General features: G+C 64.3%; 1 protein-coding gene across 3 annotated transcripts in view; it reads left to right on the plus strand.

Moving 5' to 3' along the window:
* Window positions 1-12,249, plus strand: part of NOTCH1 (notch receptor 1) — a 44,926-nt gene extending 32,677 nt beyond the window's left edge. For 2 of the 3 annotated variants that reach the window (XM_057724049.1, XM_057724047.1), the window contains exons 20-34: window positions 252-405; window positions 555-739; window positions 1,212-1,344; window positions 1,478-1,735; window positions 1,811-1,923; window positions 2,586-3,157; window positions 3,302-3,694; window positions 4,214-4,362; window positions 5,072-5,288; window positions 5,442-5,529; window positions 5,617-5,782; window positions 6,323-6,618; window positions 7,610-7,757; window positions 7,848-7,945; window positions 9,162-12,249. In XM_057724049.1, coding sequence (XP_057580032.1) covers window positions 252-405; window positions 555-739; window positions 1,212-1,344; window positions 1,478-1,735; window positions 1,811-1,923; window positions 2,586-3,157; window positions 3,302-3,694; window positions 4,214-4,362; window positions 5,072-5,288; window positions 5,442-5,529; window positions 5,617-5,782; window positions 6,323-6,618; window positions 7,610-7,757; window positions 7,848-7,945; window positions 9,162-10,613 — 4,422 coding nt within the window. In that variant the 3' untranslated portion in view covers window positions 10,614-12,249. Of the gene's footprint in view, window positions 1-251; window positions 406-554; window positions 740-1,211; window positions 1,345-1,477; window positions 1,736-1,810; window positions 1,924-2,585; window positions 3,158-3,301; window positions 3,695-4,213; window positions 4,363-5,071; window positions 5,289-5,441; window positions 5,783-6,322; window positions 6,619-7,609; window positions 7,758-7,847; window positions 7,946-9,161 lie in introns of all 3 variants that reach the window. The other variant, XM_057724046.1, reaches the window with a different exon arrangement.
* Window positions 12,250-21,240: the final 8,991 nt, after the last annotated feature.

A 21,240-nucleotide genomic window follows, 5' to 3' on the forward strand; every position in this document is an offset into this window, starting at 1 on the left:
AAAGGAAAGGCAGCTGGTGGTTGGGATTCACTGAGGACCCAGAGCAAGAGAGAGACCCCCGCCCCAGCCCCCAGCTGCCCCCGAGCAGGGGGACCGTGGGCCTCGGGCCCACGTCTGGAGGACGGGGTCACAGGCCACCTTGGGCGTGAGGTTCTCTGGCAGATGTGCGCTCCCCCGCCAGGTGGGACGGGCCCCTTGGGAGCCGGCGGGTGGGGGCAATGCGAGCCAGGCTGCCCCCCTGCCGTCCCCAGAACCTTGTGCGCTGGTGCGACTCCTCACCCTGCAAGAACGGTGGCAGGTGCTGGCAGACCAACGCCCTGTACCGCTGCGAGTGCCACAGCGGCTGGACCGGCCTCTACTGCGACGTGCCCAGCGTGTCCTGCGAGGTGGCCGCGTGGCAGCAAGGTACCCGGCCGTGTTCCGACCTGGCCCAGGCTTCCTCACCACCACCGGGTGTCTGTCCTCTGCGGTCAGGGGATTCGCTGCCTGAGGCCTGAGGCGGCTCCCAGGAGGGAACCCCGGGCCTCACACTCCGCCCGCCGCATCCCTTGCAGGCGTCAACGTCACCCACCTCTGCCGCAATGGAGGGCTCTGCGTGAACGCGGGCAACACGCACCATTGCCACTGCCAGGCGGGCTACACGGGCAGCTACTGCGAGGACCAGGTGGACGAGTGCTCGCCCAGCCCCTGCCAGAACGGGGCCACCTGCACCGACTACCCTGGCGGCTACTCCTGCGAGGTGGGGGCCCGTCCCTGGGGAGGGTGCGCGTCTCTGGGGTGCGTGCTGTCGAGGGCCGGGCCCTGGGCTGGGAGCCAGGGCCGCAGGGAGGACTGACCCCCGGGTGTGTGCCCCGTCCGGTCTCGTCGGGGAGGGCTGGGGCATCAGGACACGCCGGGAGGACGTGCCCTCTGGGGGCACCTGGAACAGGAGGAAGACACGGAGAAGTGGGGCAGGGTTTCCCCTCTCCCGGGTTTGCCCAGAGGCCCCTACCTCTCTCCCAGGGGACAGGGCCTAACCCCCACCTCGGGCAGTGAACGGCAGCTCACCAGGGCCCCTTCTGGGGCCTCCGTCCGGGTCTGTCCGGTGGGAGGAACCCCCAGCCTCTCTAGGCCGCAGGGCAGCTCACGGGGCCCCGCCAGCCTGCACAGGGGCGGGGCCCGCACGCCGGCTGCCCACTGAGCCGCAGGCCCGCGCCCCCCGCCCCTTGCAGTGTGTGGCTGGCTACCACGGGGTGAACTGCTCCGAGGAGGTCAACGAGTGCCTGTCGCAGCCTTGCCGGCACGGGGGCACCTGCATCGACCTCACCAACACCTACAAGTGCTCCTGCCCCCGGGGCACACAGGGTAGGCGCGGCCAGGCGCGGGGAGGGCGCCCGTGGGACCATCGCCCGCGGGGAGCCGGCCGAGGGGCGCGCCTGTGGCGGGGGGAGGCGGCCCACGGGCGGCTGCGCGGGGTCTCAGTGCGCCGGGCCTGCAGGTGTGCACTGCGAGATCAACGTGGATGACTGCAACCCCCCCGTCGACCCCGTGTCCCGGGGCCCCCGGTGCTTTAACAACGGCACGTGCGTGGACCAGGTGGGCGGCTACAGCTGCGCCTGCCCCCCCGGCTTCGTGGGCGAGCGCTGCCAGGGGGACGTCAACGAGTGCCTGTCCAACCCCTGCGACGCCCGTGGCACCCAGAACTGCGTGCAGCGCGTCAACGCCTTCCACTGCGAGTGCCGAGCTGGCCACACCGGTGGGTGCCGCCTGCCGGGGGTGGGCAGCGCTGCTGGGGTGGCGGGCAGCCCCTCACGCCCGCTCTCCCCCCCAGGGCGACGCTGCGAGTCGGTCGTCAACGGCTGCAAAGACAGGCCCTGCAAGAACGGGGGCTCCTGTGCCGTGGCCTCCAACACCGCCCGGGGGTTCATCTGCAAATGCCCAGCGGTGGGTGCAGCGGGTCAGGTGGCGGGGGGGACCCTGCGCAGCCGGGAGGGCTCCCTGGTCCGAGGGTGGCAGCAGGATGCCCCCGCTTGGCGCACCTGGCGGGCTAAGGTGGCCAGAGAGCCCCCTCCCCCCAGCCGGCACAGGTGCTGCAGGGCGGGGGGCGGCTTGAGTGTCTGCACTCCCCCTCCTCGTTCCCCTCGAGGCCGTGTATCTCGTGTCAGTAAACTTTATGTTTAGAGCAGTTGCATAGAAAACTCGGGCAGAAGCAGGGCTCCCGTGCACCCCTCCCTCTACACGCCCAGTTTCCCGGTGTTGGCACCGCACTGGAATCCCCGAGCAGCGTTTGTACACTGTGAAGGGGTCGACACGGATACACTGTTAAGTCCGCTCCCTTGTTCTGTTTGGGTCTGCTGCCGGTAGTGTCCACCGCTGCAGGGCCACGTCGGGCTGGCAGTACCCTCCAAATGCCCCGCGCTCCCCCGCGCTCCCAGCCCCTGGGAACCCCCGAGCGTTTTGTGTCGACTTTCTTCAGAGCGTCGGGCTGCCGGGAAACGGCTGCTGGCCCTTCTCCTGGGTGGGGGGTGCGGCGGCACAGCCGGGCCCGAGGTTGGAGGGCATCTGAGGAGCCGGCCCCCCGACACCCTGTGCGGCCCCTCCGGCAGGGCTTCGAGGGTGCCACGTGTGAGAACGACGCCCGCAGCTGCGGCGGCCTGCGATGCCTCAACGGCGGCACCTGCATCTCGGGCCCGCGCGGCCCCACCTGCCTGTGCCTGGGCCCCTTCACCGGCCCCGAGTGCCAGTTCCCGGTCAGCAGCCCCTGCCTGGGCGCCAGCCCCTGCTACAACCAGGGCAGCTGCGAGCCCACGTCCGAGAGCCCCTTCTACCGCTGCCTGTGCCCCGCCAAGTTCAACGGGCTCCTGTGCCACATCCTGGACTACAGCTTCGGGGGCGGCGTGGGCCTCGACATCCCCCCGCCGCAGATCGAGGAGGCCTGCGAGCTCCCCGGCTGCCACGAGGAGGCCGGCAACAAGGTGTGCAGCCTCGCTTGCAACAACCACGCCTGCGGCTGGGACGGTGGCGACTGCTCCCTCAACTTCAACGACCCCTGGCAGAACTGCACGCAGTCGCTGCAGTGCTGGAAGTACTTCAGCAACGGCCGCTGCGACAGCCAGTGCAACTCGGCCGGCTGCCTCTTCGACGGCTTCGACTGCCAGCGCGCGGAAGGCCAGTGCAAGTAAGGCCCGTGGGGACGGCCGCTCCGCAGCGCGGGCCCCCCAGGCGGGGCGTGGGGCGGGCTGCGGCCGGCTGGCGGCGGGGGGCGGGGGTGGTGTCCGGTGGACGGGGCGGAGGGAGCCCTGAGCGTGCCCTGCACCCGCAGCCCCCTGTACGACCAGTACTGCAAGGACCACTTCCGGGACGGGCACTGCGACCAGGGCTGCAACAGTGCGGAGTGCGAGTGGGACGGGCTGGACTGCGCAGAGCACGTGCCCGAGCGGCTGGCGGCCGGCACGCTGGTGCTGGTGGTGCTGATGCCGCCCGAGCAGCTGCGCAACCGCTCCCTGCACTTCCTGCGTGAGCTCAGCCGCCTGCTGCACACGAACGTGGTCTTCAAGCGCGACGCCAGCGGCCGGCAGCTCATCTTCCCCTACTATGGCCGCGAGGAGGAGCTGCGCAAGCACCCCGTCCGGCGCTCTGTGCACGGCGGGGCCTCGCTGCTGCCGGGCGGGGGCGGGCGCCGGCGCCGCGAGCTGGACCCCATGGACATCCGCGGGTGAGAGCTCCCTCGGGCCCCCTCCCACCTCCGCGGGCCGGACCCTCCCTGACCCCCAGAGGAGGCAGCGCGCTCCTCACTAGACGGAGAAAGAGACCAGGGACCTCCGGGCCCTGTGCCGGGCGAGGGGCGGAGACAGCATCCCCGCCCTGGGCTCCTGACCCCACGGCCCACGCCCTGGAGCCCCGGGGTCAGCTCCCGGGGGAGGATCAGGCTGTCGACATCTCTGTCCTTCGAGGTGAGGCACAGGGACGCTCGTGGTCCTCAAGGGGGCCGCAGGACGGGGGCGGGAGGCCCTCTGAGGCAGGTCTGTGGTGGGCACCACGCGTGCCCCCCTGCTGCTGCCGTGCTGGGCCGGCCCGGGCACTGTCCGCCTCCAGGGTTCTTCCCATCCAGACCCAGCTTGCCACCCACCGGGGTGATGCCGCGGGGGCCAGAGCCGGTCCCTGGAGGCAGCGGGCTGGGCGGGCACAGGGCGGAGGCCGGGGTCCGAGCCGCCTGACCCGGGCACGCCCCCAGGTCCATCGTCTACCTGGAGATCGACAACCGGCAGTGCGTCCAGGCGTCCTCCCAGTGCTTCCAGAGCGCCACGGACGTGGCCGCCTTCCTGGGCGCGCTGGCCTCGCTGGGCAGCCTGAACATCCCCTACAAGATCGAGGCCGTGCAGAGTGAGTCCCCGCCTGCGCCCCCCGCCGCCGTCCGCGGGCGCTTTGGCGCGTGTGGGGAGGGGCCGTCTCGCAGCCGCCCCCCTAGACGCTCCCGTTTGTCATGTCATTTGCCACCCACGGGGGTGTGTCACGCCATCCGGAGTTTGGGGGGCGCTTCTCTGGTGCCTTGCGCCCGGCAGGCTCTCTCCCCCCCGAGGTGACAGCCGTCAGCGAGGCCGGCCCCGGGGAACCGGCGCGTCTGACACGGAGGGGGAGCCTTTTCCCGCCCCACCCCTTCCTCCTGATTTTTCTTTGTTGGGTATTATTTCAAAATCATTACAGCTTTTTTTTTAAAAAAAAAGAGAGAGAGAGAAAAATTGATCGGTGTCATGTGAAGTGTTGAAGTTTGTATCTCGAAAATCCCCCTAAATCCTTTGTCTTAACAGCTCAGTGCAAGTGCAGTGATTTGAAGTTGGCTAATCCTTCTCCCTTAAAGGAGAAAAGAAGTGAAAGACGTCTCCAGATAGCCGGCTGGTGCAGGAGAGAATTTAGCGATAGTTTGCAATTCTGATTAATCGCGTAGAAAATGACCTTATTTTGGGGGGCGGGATGGAGGAGAGGGGGCGAGGAGGCGCCCGGCCGCAGAGCCCGTGCGCTGCCCCCGGCCGCCAGCCTGCCTGCTAGCGCGGCCTGATGTCCGGGCGCCCGCCCGCGGCCCCTGTGCCCGCAGGTGAGACGGTGGAGCCGCCCCCGCCCCCGCCGCTGCACTTCATGTACGTGGCCGTGGTGGCCTTCGTGCTGCTGTTCTTCGTGGGCTGCGGGGTGCTGCTGTCGCGGAAGCGCCGGCGGCAGCATGGCCAGCTCTGGTTCCCCGAGGGCTTCAAGGTGTCGGAGGCCAGCAAGAAGAAGCGGCGGGAGCCCCTCGGCGAGGACTCCGTGGGCCTCGAGTGAGTGGACGCGGCCGCCGCCTCGGGGGGCTCGCGGGAGGCGAGGCTGCCCCCCGCGGACGCACGGGCCCCCCCTCCGACGCGGGCGCGCGCGGGGCCCCGGGGGTGTCCCGGGAGCCCTGCTCAGCCCCGCCCCCCGCGCCTCCTCCGCAGGCCCCTGAAGAACGCCTCTGACGGCGCCCTCGTGGACCACCCGCAGAACGCGTGGGGCGACGAGGGCCTGGAGGCCAAGAGGTTCCGGGTGAGTCGGGGCCCCCGCCCCCGCCCCCGCCCCCCCCCGGCCCGCCCGGCCTCTCGGGACGTGGCCCCCTGCTCGCCCCTTGCTCAGGTCGAGGAGCCCGTGGTCCTTCCCGACCTGGACGACCAGACGGACCACCGGCAGTGGACCCAGCAGCACCTGGACGCGGCCGACCTGCGGGCATCCGCCATGGCCCCCACGCCGCCCCAGGGTGAGGCCGACGCCGACTGCATGGACGTCAACGTCCGGGGGCCGGGTAGGCACGGCGGGCCCCGCGCCACCCCCAGGGCACCTGGCCGGCGGGCGGCCTGCGCTCCCCAGCCCTCCTCGCACGCCGGCCCCCTCGCCTGGGCCCTTGGGGTCAGCGCCTGAAAGCTCAGTGTTGGGGGGGGATGAGGCCTCGGAGGGGGTGGGGCCCCCTGGGAGTGCCCCGGGCTCCTCGGGGTGACGGTCTCAAAGCTCACACTCCTTCCGGGGTAATTTTTCCCTCCAGAATGCCGCTTTTGAGACATCCAGGGCGTTGCTTCCTAACTGTCCATTTTCACCTGGTCTGTCGCGGGTGGGCTGTTGGTGGAGGTCTCGGGCAGGTCAGGAAGCAGAGCGGGGGCTGGGCAGTTGGCAGCTGGACTCGGCTCTGCCCTTGGGGAGCTCGGATGCACTGCGGTGGCCCCCGACCACGTGGCCCCCATCGGCCGCGTGTCCACAGGGCCGCCCGCCCACGGAGGACGGCTGTCCCAGCCCCTGCGCAGCTCCGGGGCTGGCCTTCCTGACCGGCCCCCCCCCGCCGCCCCTGCAGATGGCTTCACACCCCTCATGATCGCATCCTGCAGCGGAGGGGGCCTTGAGACAGGCAACAGCGAGGAGGAGGAGGACGCGCCCGCAGTCATCTCGGACTTCATCTACCAGGGTGCCAGCCTACACAACCAGACAGACCGCACCGGCGAGACTGCCCTGCACCTGGCGGCCCGCTACTCGCGCTCCGATGCAGCCAAGCGCCTGCTGGAGGCCAGCGCGGATGCCAACATCCAGGACAACATGGGGCGCACCCCGCTGCACGCGGCCGTGTCTGCCGACGCGCAGGGCGTCTTCCAGGTGGGCGGCCGCGCACGCGCCCCTCTGCCAGCCCGCACCCGCCTTCCCCTCCCCTGGTCAGCCCCGGAGCCCTGATTCCAAGTGTGGCCAGAGCAGGGGCAGCTGGCCTCCCCCACTCCCCACCCCCGAGCCTTTGCACCCTGAAGGGGGTGTGCGGCCGGGGAGGGCGTTGTCCTTGCGGGGAAGCCAGGCTGGGGTGGTCCAGCAGGAGGCCGCGGGGACCTGCGGGGGCAGGGCCTCCTCGCCCTCACCCGAGACAGGCTCCGTCCCTGCACCTGCCCCTCCCGCATGGCCCATCTCAACCGGCTCTGGCCAGGGGCGGGTCCCCTGGCGGTGGGGAGAAGGGCTCGTGGCTGCGGCTTGCACCCCGCAGGCCTGGGGCTCCGGCCTTGCTGGGGGTCCCAGGGTGAGGGTGGGTCAGGGGCTTGGGTGCCTGGGTCTCCAGGGGGGTCTCTGGCAGAGGCTGCTTTTGAAAGCCACCAGCCGGTCCCCCTGTCACAGGCCCCCAGGCTCTGGGCAGCGCTGCTCTGCACGGGCGGGCAGGTGAAGGGGGCACACATGGGGGAGTTGTCACAACGTTTTCATTGAATTATTTTTGACCTGCTGTTTTTCTGTGGAAATAAGAGATTGAGGGAAAGTTAAACGAGCCCCTGGAGGCAGGCCCTGGCCACGGTCTGCTCTGGCGGCCCCTCTGGTGCGTAGAGACGTAAATTCCCGCGGGTGTTTGCTTCCCAGGAGTAAGGCCAGGCCTGCACGTGGCTTGGCCCCCGACTCCTTTCACCCACCGGCAAAGAGTGACTGTCCTTCTCACGTGTGCCCTGGCCCCGGCCCTTCTAGCGGTAGCCCCCCCCCCACCCCCAAGGTGCTCCCATTCCACGGCTGTCCAGTTTCCCTGGGGCTGCTTCCACGTCAGGAATTGGATCCCAAGCGTCGGTCCGGGCAGGGCCCGGCGCTCACACTTGCCGAGCCTGAGACCGTCCCCGTCGCCTAGATCCTGATCCGGAACCGAGCCACGGACCTGGACGCCCGCATGCACGATGGCACCACCCCACTGATCCTGGCCGCCCGCCTGGCCGTCGAGGGCATGCTGGAGGACCTCATCAACTCCCATGCAGACGTCAACGCCGTGGACGACCTGGGTGAGCCAGGCTGGGCCGGCCCGCGGGGGGCCGGGTGGGTTGCCCGCGTCCAGGCTGCTCCCTCACCCGCCCCGTGCTCCCCCCACGCAGGCAAGTCTGCCCTGCACTGGGCCGCCGCAGTGAACAACGTGGAGGCCGCCGTCGTGCTCCTGAAGAACGGGGCCAACAAGGACATGCAGAACAACAAGGTGGGCCGGGCTGGCGAGTCGCGTCCCTGCGCGCCACGGCTTCCAGCCTGGGGACCCCGAGCCAGTGGCTCCCACTCCTAGGCCGCCGGTCCTTAACCTGTGATGTCCCAGGAGGACCCCGGGCGCGCAGACCTGGACCCCTCGGTGGGTGCCTGGTGTCACTGGCTCTCCCTGCCCTCCTGCTGTTTTGCAGGGCACACATCCCAGCACAGCAAGGGGGCTGCTGCAGCTGTCCTCCCCGTGTCACTGTCACCTAGACCTCACCTGTGTCCTTGGCTGTCGCTGGGCAGGGTGGGGTGACCGGGTGCTGCAGATTGAGCCCAGAGGCTTGTGGGCGTGGGGGGCTCCGCACTGTGAGGCCCCCAGATGTAACTGTGAGGGGCCGCCTTCTACACGTGGGCCACCCCCGGTCTCCCTTGGCGACTCCATGGTCTGTCCCCCGAGGCCAAGGAAGTGCTTTCCTTCCTTCCCTGCCCCAGTCTGACCCTATGGCTCCTGAACCTATCGTTGGGCGCCGCCCCCTACTCCACTGACCCCCGGTTGCATTTCAGACTGGGGTCTCCCGTCCTGGGAAGGGGCACGGGGGGTGCTGTTGGACGCAGACGCTCCTGAGTCCGAGGCGGGGCCGAGGCGTGATCCCACCTCCCGCTGGGGAGAGTCAGCCTCGGAGACGGAGGGACTGGCCGAGGGGACTGCCGTGGCGTGGCCACGGCCGTGGCCTTGTGTGTACCAGGCAGAGACCCTCAGGCCTCAGCCCGCACACAGCAGCCTCGGGGGCATAGGTGGCACACCTGCTGTACAGATGAGAAAACCAAGACCCAGGGACGGAGCTAAGACGTCAGGGTGCCCCAGGGAGCGTCTGGTGCCCACGGATGCACTTTAGGGACCCCAAGCCCCTGAAATTGCAGTAGCGTTTGCGTCTGCACCGTTGTGGAAGGAGGGAGGGGGGCCACCGTCTGTTAGATTTCCTGTGGGGTCTGTGACCCCTACAAAGGAAAAGCCCTCCTGATTGAGGGTACAAGATCCCACGAGCACCTCGGGGTGGGTCCTAGAAGACGTACTTGAGGCCTTTTTTGTTAAGACTTAGCAGGCCAGGTAAAGGGAGCACGCTGGGGAGGGTCCAGACGAGCTCCTCCCCTGCAGCGGGGAGGAGGGGGTGGACCGCCGGTTCCTCTGGTGACAGGGGACCCCCACCTGCCCCCGTCCGCTCCCCCAGGAGGAGACGCCCTTGTTTCTGGCCGCCCGGGAGGGCAGCTACGAGACCGCCAAGGTGCTGCTGGACCATTTCGCCAACCGGGACATCACCGACCACATGGACCGGCTGCCCCGCGACATCGCGCAGGAGCGCATGCACCACGACATCGTGCGGCTGCTGGACGAGTACAGCCTGGTGCGCAGCCCCCCCCTGCACGGCGCCTCCCTGGGCGGCGCGCCCACCCTGTCGCCCCCGCTCTGCTCGCCCAACGGCTACCTGGGCAACCTCAAGGCCACCGTGCAGGGCAAGAAGGCCCGCAAGCCCAGCACCAAGGGCCTGGCCTGTGGCAGCAAGGAGCCCAAGGACCTCAAGGCCCGGAGGAAGAAGTCCCAGGACGGCAAGGGCTGCCTGCTGGACAGCTCAAGCGTGCTGTCGCCCGTGGACTCCCTGGAGTCCCCCCACGGCTACCTTTCGGACGTGGCCTCCCCGCCCCTCCTGCCCTCCCCTTTCCAGCAGTCTCCCTCTCTGCCCCTCAGCCACCTGCCCGGGATGCCCGATGCCCACCTGGGCGCCGGCCACCTGAGCGTGGCGGCCAAGCCCGAGATGGCGGTGCTGAGCGGGGTCGGCCGGCTGGCCTTCGAGGCGGGGCCGCCACGCCTCTCCCACCTGCCGGTGGCCTCCAGCACCAGCACGGTCCTGGGTGCCGGCGGCGGCGGCGGTGGCGGGGCCGTGAATTTCACCGTGGGTGGGGCCGCAGGCTTGAACGGTCAGTGCGAGTGGCTGTCCCGGCTGCAGAACGGCCTGGTGCCGAACCAGTACAACCCGCTGCGAGGGAGCGTGGCGCCGGGCACCCTGAGCGCGCAGGCCCCCACCCTGCAGCACGGCCTGGTGGGCCCGCTGCACGGCGGCCTGTCTGCCACGGCCCTGTCCCAGATGATGAGCTACCAGGCCCTGCCCAACACGCGGCTGGCCGCCCAGCCTCACCTGGTGCAGCCGCAGCAGCAGCAGCAGAACTTACCGATGCAGCCGCCGGCGCCGAACATCCCGCCGCAGCCACACCTCGGCGTGAGCTCGGCCGCCGCCGGCCACATGGGCAGGAGCTTCCTGGGTGGGGAGCTGAGCCAGGCGGACGTGCAGCCCCTGGGCCCCAGCGGCCTGGCGGCACACACCGTCCTGCCGCAGGACAGCCAGGTCCTGCCGTCGCTGCCGGCCGCGCTGGCCCCGCCCATGACCGCCGCCCAGTTCCTGACGCCCCCCTCCCAGCACAGCTACTCCTCCTCCCCCGTGGACAACACCCCCAGCCACCAGCTGCAGGTGCCCGAGCACCCCTTCCTCACCCCGTCCCCCGAGTCCCCCGACCAGTGGTCCAGCTCCTCGCCGCACTCCAACATCTCCGACTGGTCCGAGGGCATCTCCAGCCCGCCCACCAGCGTGCCGTCCCAGGTCGCCCACATCCCAGAGGCCTTCAAGTAAACAGCCGGCTGCCCCCGGGACCCCGTGCTTCCTTTCCCAAGCCCTGCTGGGCGATCGTGTGCGCTCCTTGGGTGCTGGGCTGACCGAAGGAGCTTTTTTCCAAGACCTGTGTTTTTATACAAAATAAGAAGATAAGGATTTTAATTTTTTTTTTAGTATTTATTTATGTACTTTTATTTTACATGAAAACACTCTTTTTTTATTTATATGTACTGTTTTGTATGTTACCAGGTAGCAACTTCGATCTGCTCCAAGAAAAAAAACTAGTTCTCAATCATGATTTCCCTGCTTAGGATAAAAATTCCTAGGTATTTGTAAAAAATAAACAAAGATTCATGATTTACAAATGCCATTTATTTATTGATTTCCCGTTTTTTTTAAGTATCAAAAGACATGATGTCGGAGAAGGGAGGTTCGAGCCAGTGTTGTTCAAAAAGCTCCCGGGGTGCCCGGGCCTGCTGCGATTTCCGCAGACACCCCTCACCCCCTGCTCCAAACCCAGACCCCCTCCTCCCAGGCCCACCTGCATTTTATGAGAAGGTTCGTCTGCTAGAGACAGAAACACAAACCCTTCACGCCTGTGGCACAGGGGTCATTTGCATGTAAAATAGGAAAGGAGAGTGTCCAATGATGTGATTTATGCATTTTGGTGTTCTTTGAAATGACTTTTTTAAACATGCTTTTATAAATGTGTCCTTGGGGTCTGCCAAGGGTACGTTTCATGGTACCAATCATGAATCTTTGTTTCAGGTTCAGTATTACGTAGTCGTTGGTTGGTCGTGTGAGTTCTTGTTCTTTCTGGAGGCTCCCCGCCCCCGCCCCCGCTGATATATGAGCATCAAGTGGAGAGAGAAGTGGCAGGCGCGGCCACGTGGTACCCACCCCGGACCCCGCGCCAGGGAGGCCCGCCTCTTTCTGGGGAAAGACACTGCCTGGGCCACCCCCGTTGGAGGCGTCTCCGCCTGAGCTGCGTCTCCCGGGTTCAGCGGAAGATGAACTGGTGCTCCGGGGGCCCAGCGCTCATGGGCCTTGTCTTTACAGGAGACTTGGGAAAACGTGGTCGTGTCCAGCCTCAGTGCTCAGAGACCCTCGTGCCAGGGCCCGGCACGGCTCAGCGGGGCACTCGGGGCGCCGGGAGCCTGCTCGCGGGCCACCCCTCCCGGATCGGGGGGGCGCGTGCCCAGGGGAGGAGCAGATTCTTACAGTATCAAGTATAAGCCTGTGGCAGAGTAACTGTCTGTAAATAACGTTTTTAAAGGGAGATTTTAAGAAATTTGGTTGAACAGAGCTGTCAGGGGTCATGCAGATAAGGGATGTCAGACCCAGGCCCCGCGCCCTGCAGCTGCCGAACCACAGCTCCTGAGAGCAAAACCAGGGAGGGTCCTGCCGCCTGCCGAGCGCGGGCAGCTGCCCCGGACGGGCCGGGTGCCATGTTGGGCCACCCCTAGTGGCATGACCAGACACTTCCTAAGATGTTGCTTCTTATTGTGTTTTATAAAATAGAGTGTAGTTTACATGGAAAGGAAGCTTTTAAAAAAAATTATCGACATGCAAAACTGTGATGAAAATGCTGTATTTTTTTTTTCATCTTTTTTGTTAACCGATTTGCAATAAAAATGATTCTAATGGTTGTCCAGATTTTGCTAAACTCGGTTGTGGTGCTGGCTGGCTTTCTGAGAAGGAGGGAGAGCAGGCCGACCTGCTCTCAAGTATCTTCTGACGGGAGAGCAGTGGCGAGACGGCCCAGCCCTGGCCCGTGGGTGCTGTGTGTCCTATCCAGGGTCCCTATCTGTCCGGCCAGGCCCCATGCAGGAAGGCAGAGACCCCGCAGGAGTAGGGCGCACACAGCCCCGACACCAGGCTCCGGGCTCTCCCATCTGTCTGGTCCATGGAGGACAAGGCACCGCTTACCAGCCTGGGGACCACAACCCAGAGGCCACTGCAGGCAAGAGGGGCACAGGGCGGGGCCTGGAGGCCACAGAGAGGAGTCCAGACCCTAGCCTGAGGGCAGAGGGAGCCAGAGGCACATCTGAGCGGGGCACCGTGGGGGTGACCCCAAGGGGTGCAGGCTGGGCAGAACCATTCACTTGGGAATCCTGAGTTGGGCCATCAGAGCCAGGTGCCCATGTGGGTCTCCCCTCCTCCCCACCTGGCCCTGCCCCCAGGGCAGCAGCTTCAAACCAGATGAACAGAATCCGGCGGCCCCTTTCCACTGTGAAGTGCTGCTTGCCCTGGGGCCTGGCCTCTCCGGTCCCGAGGGTGAACCCAAGCCTTCCTCCCTGAGTTCAGATACTTTGTCCCTGGGACAAGAGGTTCTGGGGAGTGGGATATGGCAAATGGCTGAACGTTCGTCCTCGGCCGGGGGGTTGGGGGGGTGGCGTGTAACAGCCTGAATTCTGCCCCAAGAACTCCCAGCACCCCGAGATCACACTCCTAGGTGTGCCCCGAGAGACGCGAAGACAGCCTCACACGCGTCCATCTACACACGTGCTCGCGGCAGCCGAGAGGTGAGGACGACCCAGCGCCCGTCTGCAACGCGTGGCCGAATGAAACGTGGTGCCTACGGGTGTCGGCCTGGCTGGGGCACCCGGCCAGGCGTGAGGGTGCTTCTTGGTGACATGGGCTTGGACTCTGCGGGCTGAGTAAAACAGATGCCCCACCCACGCGGGTGGGCCTCACCCAATCAGGGGACGACGGGACGAGAACAAAAGGGCCGCGCGAGAGGGGCGTCCTCCTGCCCGACCACGTGAGCTGGGGTGTCGGTCTTTTCCCGCCTCCGGGTCTGGACTGACGCGGCGGCTCCCCCGGTCTCAGCTGCTGAGCCTGGGTCTGGGGACCCTGGGGCCCCCATAGTCGTCTGTGCCGGCTCCGCGTGTACGGACATCCTGTCGGCTCTGTTCTTCTGGAGACCCCATGCTGAGTACACACGTGACGGAATATCGCGCAGCCGCAGAGATGAATGAAGTCACCGACACCTGCTACAGCACAGTCAAACCTCAGAAACACCACACTGAGGGAAAGAAGCCAGACGCCAAAGGCCACACACGGCCTGGCTCCACGTCCATGAGACGTGCAGAGCAGGGAAACCCACGAGACAGCAAGCGGGTGAGTGGGGGCGGGGCGGGGGAAATGGAAGAGGCTGCCTCGTGGATCTGGGTGTTACTTTGGGCGGTGGAATGTTTTGGAACTTGATAGAGGCGGTGGCTGCACATTTTTAATGTATTAAAGGCCATTGAATTTGCTGTAAAATTGTTCATTTTGTGTTCTATTAATTTTACCGCAATGAATTATTTTTTTAAAGGAAAGAACCCCCAGCAGTGTTTGAACTCCCAAGAAGGTCACTGGGTTGTGGGATTCCCACAGACACTCCAGACAGGCCTCGGGACACCCATGGGTCTTGCGGAGCAACCCCTCTGCTCCCCGAATTCTTGGGGCCCCCAGCAGCAAGGAGAAGGAGGCCACCTCATGCTTAAACTGCGTGTGCCGGGAAGCTGGCTCTGCCCGTCGCCCCGCTGGCCTCCCCTGCCCGAACCTCCCCTGACCCTCAGGGCCTCGGCCCCCAGCCGCCCCCGGACTCAGAAGCGCCAGCAGATTCCGCAGACCCCGGGGTGCCCACCACAGGCTGAAAAGGGGTCAGAGACCCACCCATTTGTCCCACTGGGTCCTGACCCTGCTCCCACCGCCCCGGCTCCACTGTGGACCGGCCTCCTTCCAACGCGCCGTTCTCATCCTGGACGTACAGCCTGCGTCAGGCTGCCCGGCCAGCCCCCCGGGGAAGGACCCCTGCCCGGCCACCGTGCGTCTCCCAGGGAGGACACAGCCCCTCCCTCGGGGCTCAGCTCAGCCAAGACCCCCCTGGCTTGGGGGTCTGTTCTGGGCTGAAGGGTGTCCTCCCAAAATCCGTATGTGGGAGCCCCAGCTCCAGGGCCTCAGATGGGCTGTGTTTGGGGACAGGGTCTTTAAAGAGGTCATTCAGGTAACGTGAGGTTGTTAGGGTGGCCCTAAAGCCAATGTGACTGCTGTCCTTGCAAGAAGGGGTGATGGAGACACAGACACGCACGGAGGGAGGAGTGGGGACCCAGGGAGCGCGCAGCCACCTCCCGGCCCAGGGCACCGCGCCAGCACCTTGGTCTCGGCCCTCAGCCCCCAGAACGGTGAGAGATGCATTTGCGTTAAGCCACCCAGCCTGCGGTGCTTTTTTTTTTATCCACGCCGCGTGCCTGTGGGATCTTTGTTCCCCAGCCAGGGATCAAACGTGGGCCCCCTGCAGGGGAAGCGCAGAGTCCTAACCACTGGGCATCCAGGGAAGTCCCTGTGGTACTTGTTCTGGCAGCCCCAGCCGTCCGGCCCCGCGTCTGCCCTGCTCCCTCCCCTCCTCAGGGTGTCGCTCCCCAGGGATCTGGACCCTCGCAGATTTCAACGCGCAAAACACGTGAGCTGCCATCCCACCCTCCTGACGGCTCGCGGGCGGGGGCAGGCGTGGGGGACCTTCCTGGAGGCCTCCAGGGTGGTTTAGAGCAGCACCGTCCAACAGAAAGGTAACGCAAGCCATGCGTGCAAGTTCAACTATTCTAGCAGCCACGTTAAAAAGTAAGAAGAAACAGGGGACGTTTATTTTAATAATACATCTTAGTTAATCCAATAGATCCAAAATATTATCACCTCAGCACGTCGTCGACCTAAACAGTTAATGGATATGTGACGTGCGTCTTTTGGGGGAGGGGGGACGGCGGCTTTGAGAACCCGTGTGTATTGCAGGCTTACAGCACACCTCGGTTAGGAGCAGCCCCAGCCCAGGTGCTTGAGCGCTATGAGAGGGCACGGCCACCATGTCGGACGGCACAGATTTAGACAGTCGAGGTGGCCTCGCGGCACCTCGCAGCCCCGCAGGAAAACCCGAGGCCCATCACTGGCATTGGGTCAGCTCCACCTCGTCCCCGAGTGAGCCCCGAACGCGGCTCTGCACCCCTCTGGCCAGGGCAGAGAGGGGACCCGTGAGCCGAGAGGGACGGCAGTGGTGCCCACAGAGAAACAGGCTGGCAGACTGCCCCACACTGAGAAGCGAGCAGAGCGTCTCAGGCCTCGGCGCCGCGTGGGGGCCTCGGCAGCGCCAGCTCACCTCGCTGAGAAAGGCTCGCTAGCAGAGAACGTCCACGGTGAGACTGCTGAGCCGCGAAGCGGATCTCCACGCTGCTGCGGCTTCGTATCCCATCACGGGCCAACGACGAATCCTTTGTGGGTCAACCCGGTCCAGAAAACACACCCAGGAGCCCTGCTTCAGGGGGCAGAGCTGCCAGTAGACAGATGATGGAGAGCGTCACAGGGTCACTTCTTGTAATGGGCCCCGGGCATAACAGCAAAGGATTATTCTCTCAAAGTGTTTCAATTGGAAACCTAAACGATGTGGTCCAGCTTGACTCCAGGGCAAATGGAGACCCAGACACACTGTGTCCCGAAGGGTGTTTGACGGTTTTGGGAAGCAGCCCTGGGTCAGAGGATCCTTCCCTGCAGGACCTCTTAGGTTTTGAAATGATGGTGTGAACCGTGTGACTCCAGGGTGAGCGTGTGCACACGGGTTCCCAAACGGACGCGCCATTATCGCAGGCGGAGGCGCGCCCTCGGCTGGACACGGGTCGGGAGGCACTGCTCCGAGCGACTCCGTCTTAAAGATGATGAAGGAGCCACACCCATCGCTGCTGTGCTTCTTGATCTGTGCCTGTGGTTCCAGCTTCCAGGTTGCAGCTGTCACACCGCAGGCAGGAGACTCGGTGTCTCAGAGACTCAGTGTTTCGAGGGTAAAGTGGGATCTGCTCTGGCCCAAACTCCTGGGCTTGCGGTGCGGCCGGACCCGTCAGGTCGCTGACACAAAGCTCCTGCCACGAGGTAAGGACTCAGGAATGACACCAAGTCCTGCAACTGCGTTCTCTGTGCTGCCCCCGGGGACCCGTGTGTTCCGCTCAAGCCAGGCAGCAGCCTGTTTCGGTAGACATGCCACCATCCCCCTTCAGGATGGAGAAACCCAGCCCGGCGAGGTGACAGCTCCTGAAGCGTCACTTCTGTGTATCACAGGAGGTGCTGCGTGCAAAGGGCCTCAGAGTTACACTTTTTACTTTTTTCACACACCCTTCAACGTGTGGCCCCTTCCTGAATCCCGCAGCGCGTGACGCGTTACCAGTACTTATTATGAATAAGCTGTGTACAGAGTCACGATATCTCCTACACATCTCTGCACAGGTACAGATACTGCGGGTTCGGTTCCAGACCCCGTGGTAAAATGAACATCAGGCTAAAGGAAGTCACGTGAATATCTTGGTTTCCCAGCGCAGGTCAAAGGTCTGTTTACACCAGCCATAGTCTATTAGGTGTGCGATAGCATTACGTCTAAAAACACAATGTATCAGCGAGTCATAGTAATAACATCAAAGATAACTGGCCACAGTCGCCATAACAAATATAACAATAAAGGAAAAGTTTGAAATATTGTGAGAATTACCAAAATGTGACACAGAGACAGGAAGGGAGCAAACGCTGTTGGAAAAATGGCTCCGATAGACCCGCTCAGCAAGGGCTGCCACAGCCCTTCGATTGGTAACCGTGTAGGACCTGTGAAGTGCAACAAAATGAGGTGTGCCTGCACTGGGGCCTTTGTCCCCCTGTTTCGGCATCTCTTCGTTTTAAAAAACGAGCCTTGGGGATTCCCTGGCGGTCCGGTGGTTAGGACGCCACACGGCTGCGGGCCTGGGTTCCGTTCCTGGTTGGGGAGCTAGCGTTCTGTGCAAGCCACCCCAAGAGGAAAACAAACCAATGAAACCCCCACAATGAGCCTTAGAAAAGTGTGCGACCTTACGTAGGCGAGTCATTCTCCACCACCCATTCCCTTCCCTGTGAAAGGAGAGGAAGAGATGGACCCTGCCTGCTGTGAGGCAACACGCCTCCCCCACCCCGCCCCTGCCACACCGGGCTCCGGGCCTCCTGGCCACCAGCGGCCAAGTCGAGAGGGGTGGTGCCCGGCCGAGATCCAGCCCCCACAGCTCTGAGGACTTAATCACTGAGCAGAGAGCCTGGAAAACACACGTTCTCTGTTGTTCGGCTCAGCTCGACTCCGGGAGGATTCACGGAGCACCTCCTGTGTTCCGCGGACCCCAACCGCCCGCAGGGCATCCAGAGATTAACAGTCCCCCAGAGAGGGCTGCAGTCTGGGCATGATGCCGGGGGCAGATGCTCTCCGCCGGCTGCACTGATGCCCAGAGCCCCAGCGATCCTGGGAGTAGCCGCCCGCAGGGCAGAGGCCAGCTGGGCCCAGCCCACCTACTCGGAGGTGGCTCTCTGCCGCCTCCTGCTGGTAGCGCCCCGCCAGTGTCCCCTTTGGTAAGCGGGTGGTCCCTCCCTGGGACTTGCAGTGGGCCGGGTGAGGCCGGGTGAGGTTCTGCTGTTTACAGTTTATGTCTGCACCAAATCTAAGCTTGGGGCCATTACCTGCAACGGGGCTGTTGTCCCATTTTAAAGATGAGGGAGCTGAGGCTCAAAGAGGCAGATGACTTCCCCACTTAAGCCAGAGCCATGCAACTGCCCAGTGTCCTCACAGCCACCCTAGGGGTCACTGCCCTTGGAAGACTCGGAGGGCCTGGAGAGCTTACCTTGCTTAGCCTGTCCCTGTTCAGACAGGGAAGCCCGTGCTCAGGGAGGGACGTGCCAAGGTCACCTTGCCAGGAGTTAACGCTGCAGCCAGCCTGGCACTTGGCAACCCGCAGGGGTAGGAGTCCTTCCAGGCCCCACCCTAGGCCCTTTCCAATTCCCGGTCCATGGTCCCTGCAGGCCTCCAAGCCCACACCCGTAACTCAAGTCACCACCGATGCTCAGGACTCTTGCCCTTCTGTCCTGTTCGTTCCCTTGGCTGACGGGCATGGAACATGTGCTGTGTGGTGGCCGCGGATGCAGCTGGCAGCCAGGGAGCCCTGTCCTGTCCTCAGGGCTCCTCCAGGCTTCGACCCTCCCCCCCAGTCTGGCCCCAGCAGCCTTGCTCCTCCCCTAGGGGACCCAGGGCCACCTCCTGGGCTCTGGCTAGTGCCCTGCCAGACAGCCATTGGGAGGCTAAACCAACGATGTCATCCCTGGCTGCTGAAAAGCCCCCAAAAGCTTCCCCTGCTTCCAGAAGTCAAGTGTAAATCCCCTCTCGGGGCCCGCAGAGCCCTGTGCAATGCACACCCGCTGGCCTCATGCCATCACCTGCTTTGTGGTGTCTGCCCCTTGTGGCTCCAGAAGCTTCTCTTTGCTTCAGCTACAGATGCTCCTCCTTTCCCATCCCTGCCTCCCCCCGCCCCCAGCAGGTGGGATCCAGGCCTTGCCAGGTGCCCCCACCCACCCTGGGCACATCCACAGCTGCCCAGCCCCCAGCTCCCCCAGGGGTGGAAGCTGGGCCTGTCTGCCCCACGGCCGCAGCCTTAACTCCTCCTGGTGCCTGGCGCAGGGTGGGGGCCCAGTGAACAGCTGTGTGTGGCTCTGGGGAGGGGGGGTCCCAGGTTTTGCAGGGCCCCGCCGCAGCTCAGCAGGACACGACACAGCTTTTCCTGGGGTTCCCGTGGAATCCGTGTCTTCCTGTGTTTTCTACTTCACCCCTATGGCTTATGGCCTTATGAGCTTAGTACTTGGCTTAGTGAGTAAAAAAAGAGAGTTCTCTTAAGACCTCCTAGGTGCCAGCCATGTTTCCAGATGCGGGAGACAGGAGACAGTGCCGTGCTGAGGCTGCAGTGACACTGACGGTGGTGACGTTTACCAAGCCCGGCCAGGTCAGGGCCTGGCCTGGATGTGGACGTCCTCCCACAAGGCCCTCCAGGGGGCCGGGATGGTGCTCACACTGCTGGCCTCATGCCTCATGGAGGTGCCTCCCTCTCCCCACCCTCGGCCTGGCCACACACCAGCAGCCGAACGACGCACGTGGACAGGTGCTCCCACACGCAGGGCCCGATGCCCAGGGGCCTCAGAACAAACCCTAAGGCACAGCTATCTGCACCTCCGGACCTGCTTCCTCTCAAAGGAACTGACTTCCACCCCCCCCCCCCACCTCTTCCTTCACGCAGTCCTCCTCAGCACTATCGCCTGTTCTAGAAGTCCTCCCTGCCAGCTCTTCCCAACGCCGAGGCCCTCCCATGCTTTTTTACCTGGACCGCTCAGGCAGCCCCGTTTCACGGAGGCTGCCCCTTCTCTCCAGGCTGAGCTGGGCAGGCCGCCTTTCCACGCCCCCAGCCTCAGCGCCCGCACTGAGGGTGTGTGTCAGGGCCTGAGCACAGCACCCGGTCCGGAGCAGGCCTGCCCTGCAAACACGCACCGACCACACTTAACGCCCCGGGGGGAGAGAGGGGCACAGGCTGGTGGCCATGGGCCACCCAGCCTTCACCTACACACACAGCTGCCCCACCCCCAAGGGCCCCGGTGAGGACTGCCTGGCTAGCCGCTCATCAGGGGGTGCGGAGCCAAGGCCCCGATCCCCCCACAACGTGCTCACATCTAGACGAGCACCATCCAATGGGATACAATGCCGGCCACATATGGAATTTTAAACTTCCTGGCAGCTACATTAAAAAAAGGAAATGGATGGAAAAAAAATTAAGAGTATATTTTATTTAACCCAAACACATCCACAATATTATTTCAACAGGTAAGGCTATCACTGAGCTGTTTCAGTACCGTGGCGTGGACCCTGCACGTACAGCCCATCTTGGTTGAGACCAGCCTCCCTGGAAGGCACAGGCTAGTGGGAGAGGCCAACTGTCACAACACTGCACACAATGTGACAAAGTGCCAGAAATGACAGGACAGCCGGGTTCTGGCACCGCCTCTGCCCACTGTCCCTCTGCCTACAGCAGTTCTGTGTCCCATGTGTTCTGGGTAACGTGACTACAGCTCAGGTCGCAGAGCTTGGCGGGAGGAGCTACAGCTATTCTCCCAGGGAAGAGCGGCGGATTCTAGCCCACCTAGGGGGGCTTCAGGGAGGTGGTGACATTTGCATCCGGCCTGCGAGTATGAGCCAGGGGAGGGACTGGGAGAAAGGAGAGAGGAGTGGACATCGCAGGCAGAAGGAAGGGCACCTAATCAAGAAGAGCGATGGCTCTCGCGACAGCACACCGCCTTGGCACAGCCCCCGTGCCCCGCTTCGCCCTGATCGCCCCAGTTCACGCCTGTGGCCCCAGCACACGTGTCAACAGCACCCTCTTTCAGTCCCCAAACTGTCCAGGTGCTCACCATGCTTAAACCCCAGGTTGATGAAGTTAAAGAAAGTGGCAGAGGGCACACAGCATCTAGGCAGCAGGCTGGCTCTTAAAGCAGATGCTCTTTGACTCAGAGCCCCGTCAAAGAGGGCCCAGAGGCTCCACGGCCCAGAGGCTCCACGGCTCAGCTGTGGGCCGAGGAACCCTCTCCTGCACACCAGGCTGCAGGCAGAACCGGAGAGGGTCTCCACCCAGAGCTTAGCGGGAGGGAGGAGGGGAGGTGGAAAAAAAGCCCCAAGGCCCTTGCAGGTCACCTTTGCTGATCACGGCTTTCCTTAAAGTCACCCTGTGGGAGTCAATACCGTGCTGCCTCTTTAACACCCCACCCAGGGCCTGGAGGTTTCGAATTTGCCGTGGGCAGG

This window comes from Hippopotamus amphibius, chromosome 2 (assembly GCF_030028045.1).
Source record: "Hippopotamus amphibius kiboko isolate mHipAmp2 chromosome 2, mHipAmp2.hap2, whole genome shotgun sequence".
In the NCBI taxonomy this organism is placed as follows: Eukaryota; Metazoa; Chordata; class Mammalia; order Artiodactyla; family Hippopotamidae; genus Hippopotamus; species Hippopotamus amphibius.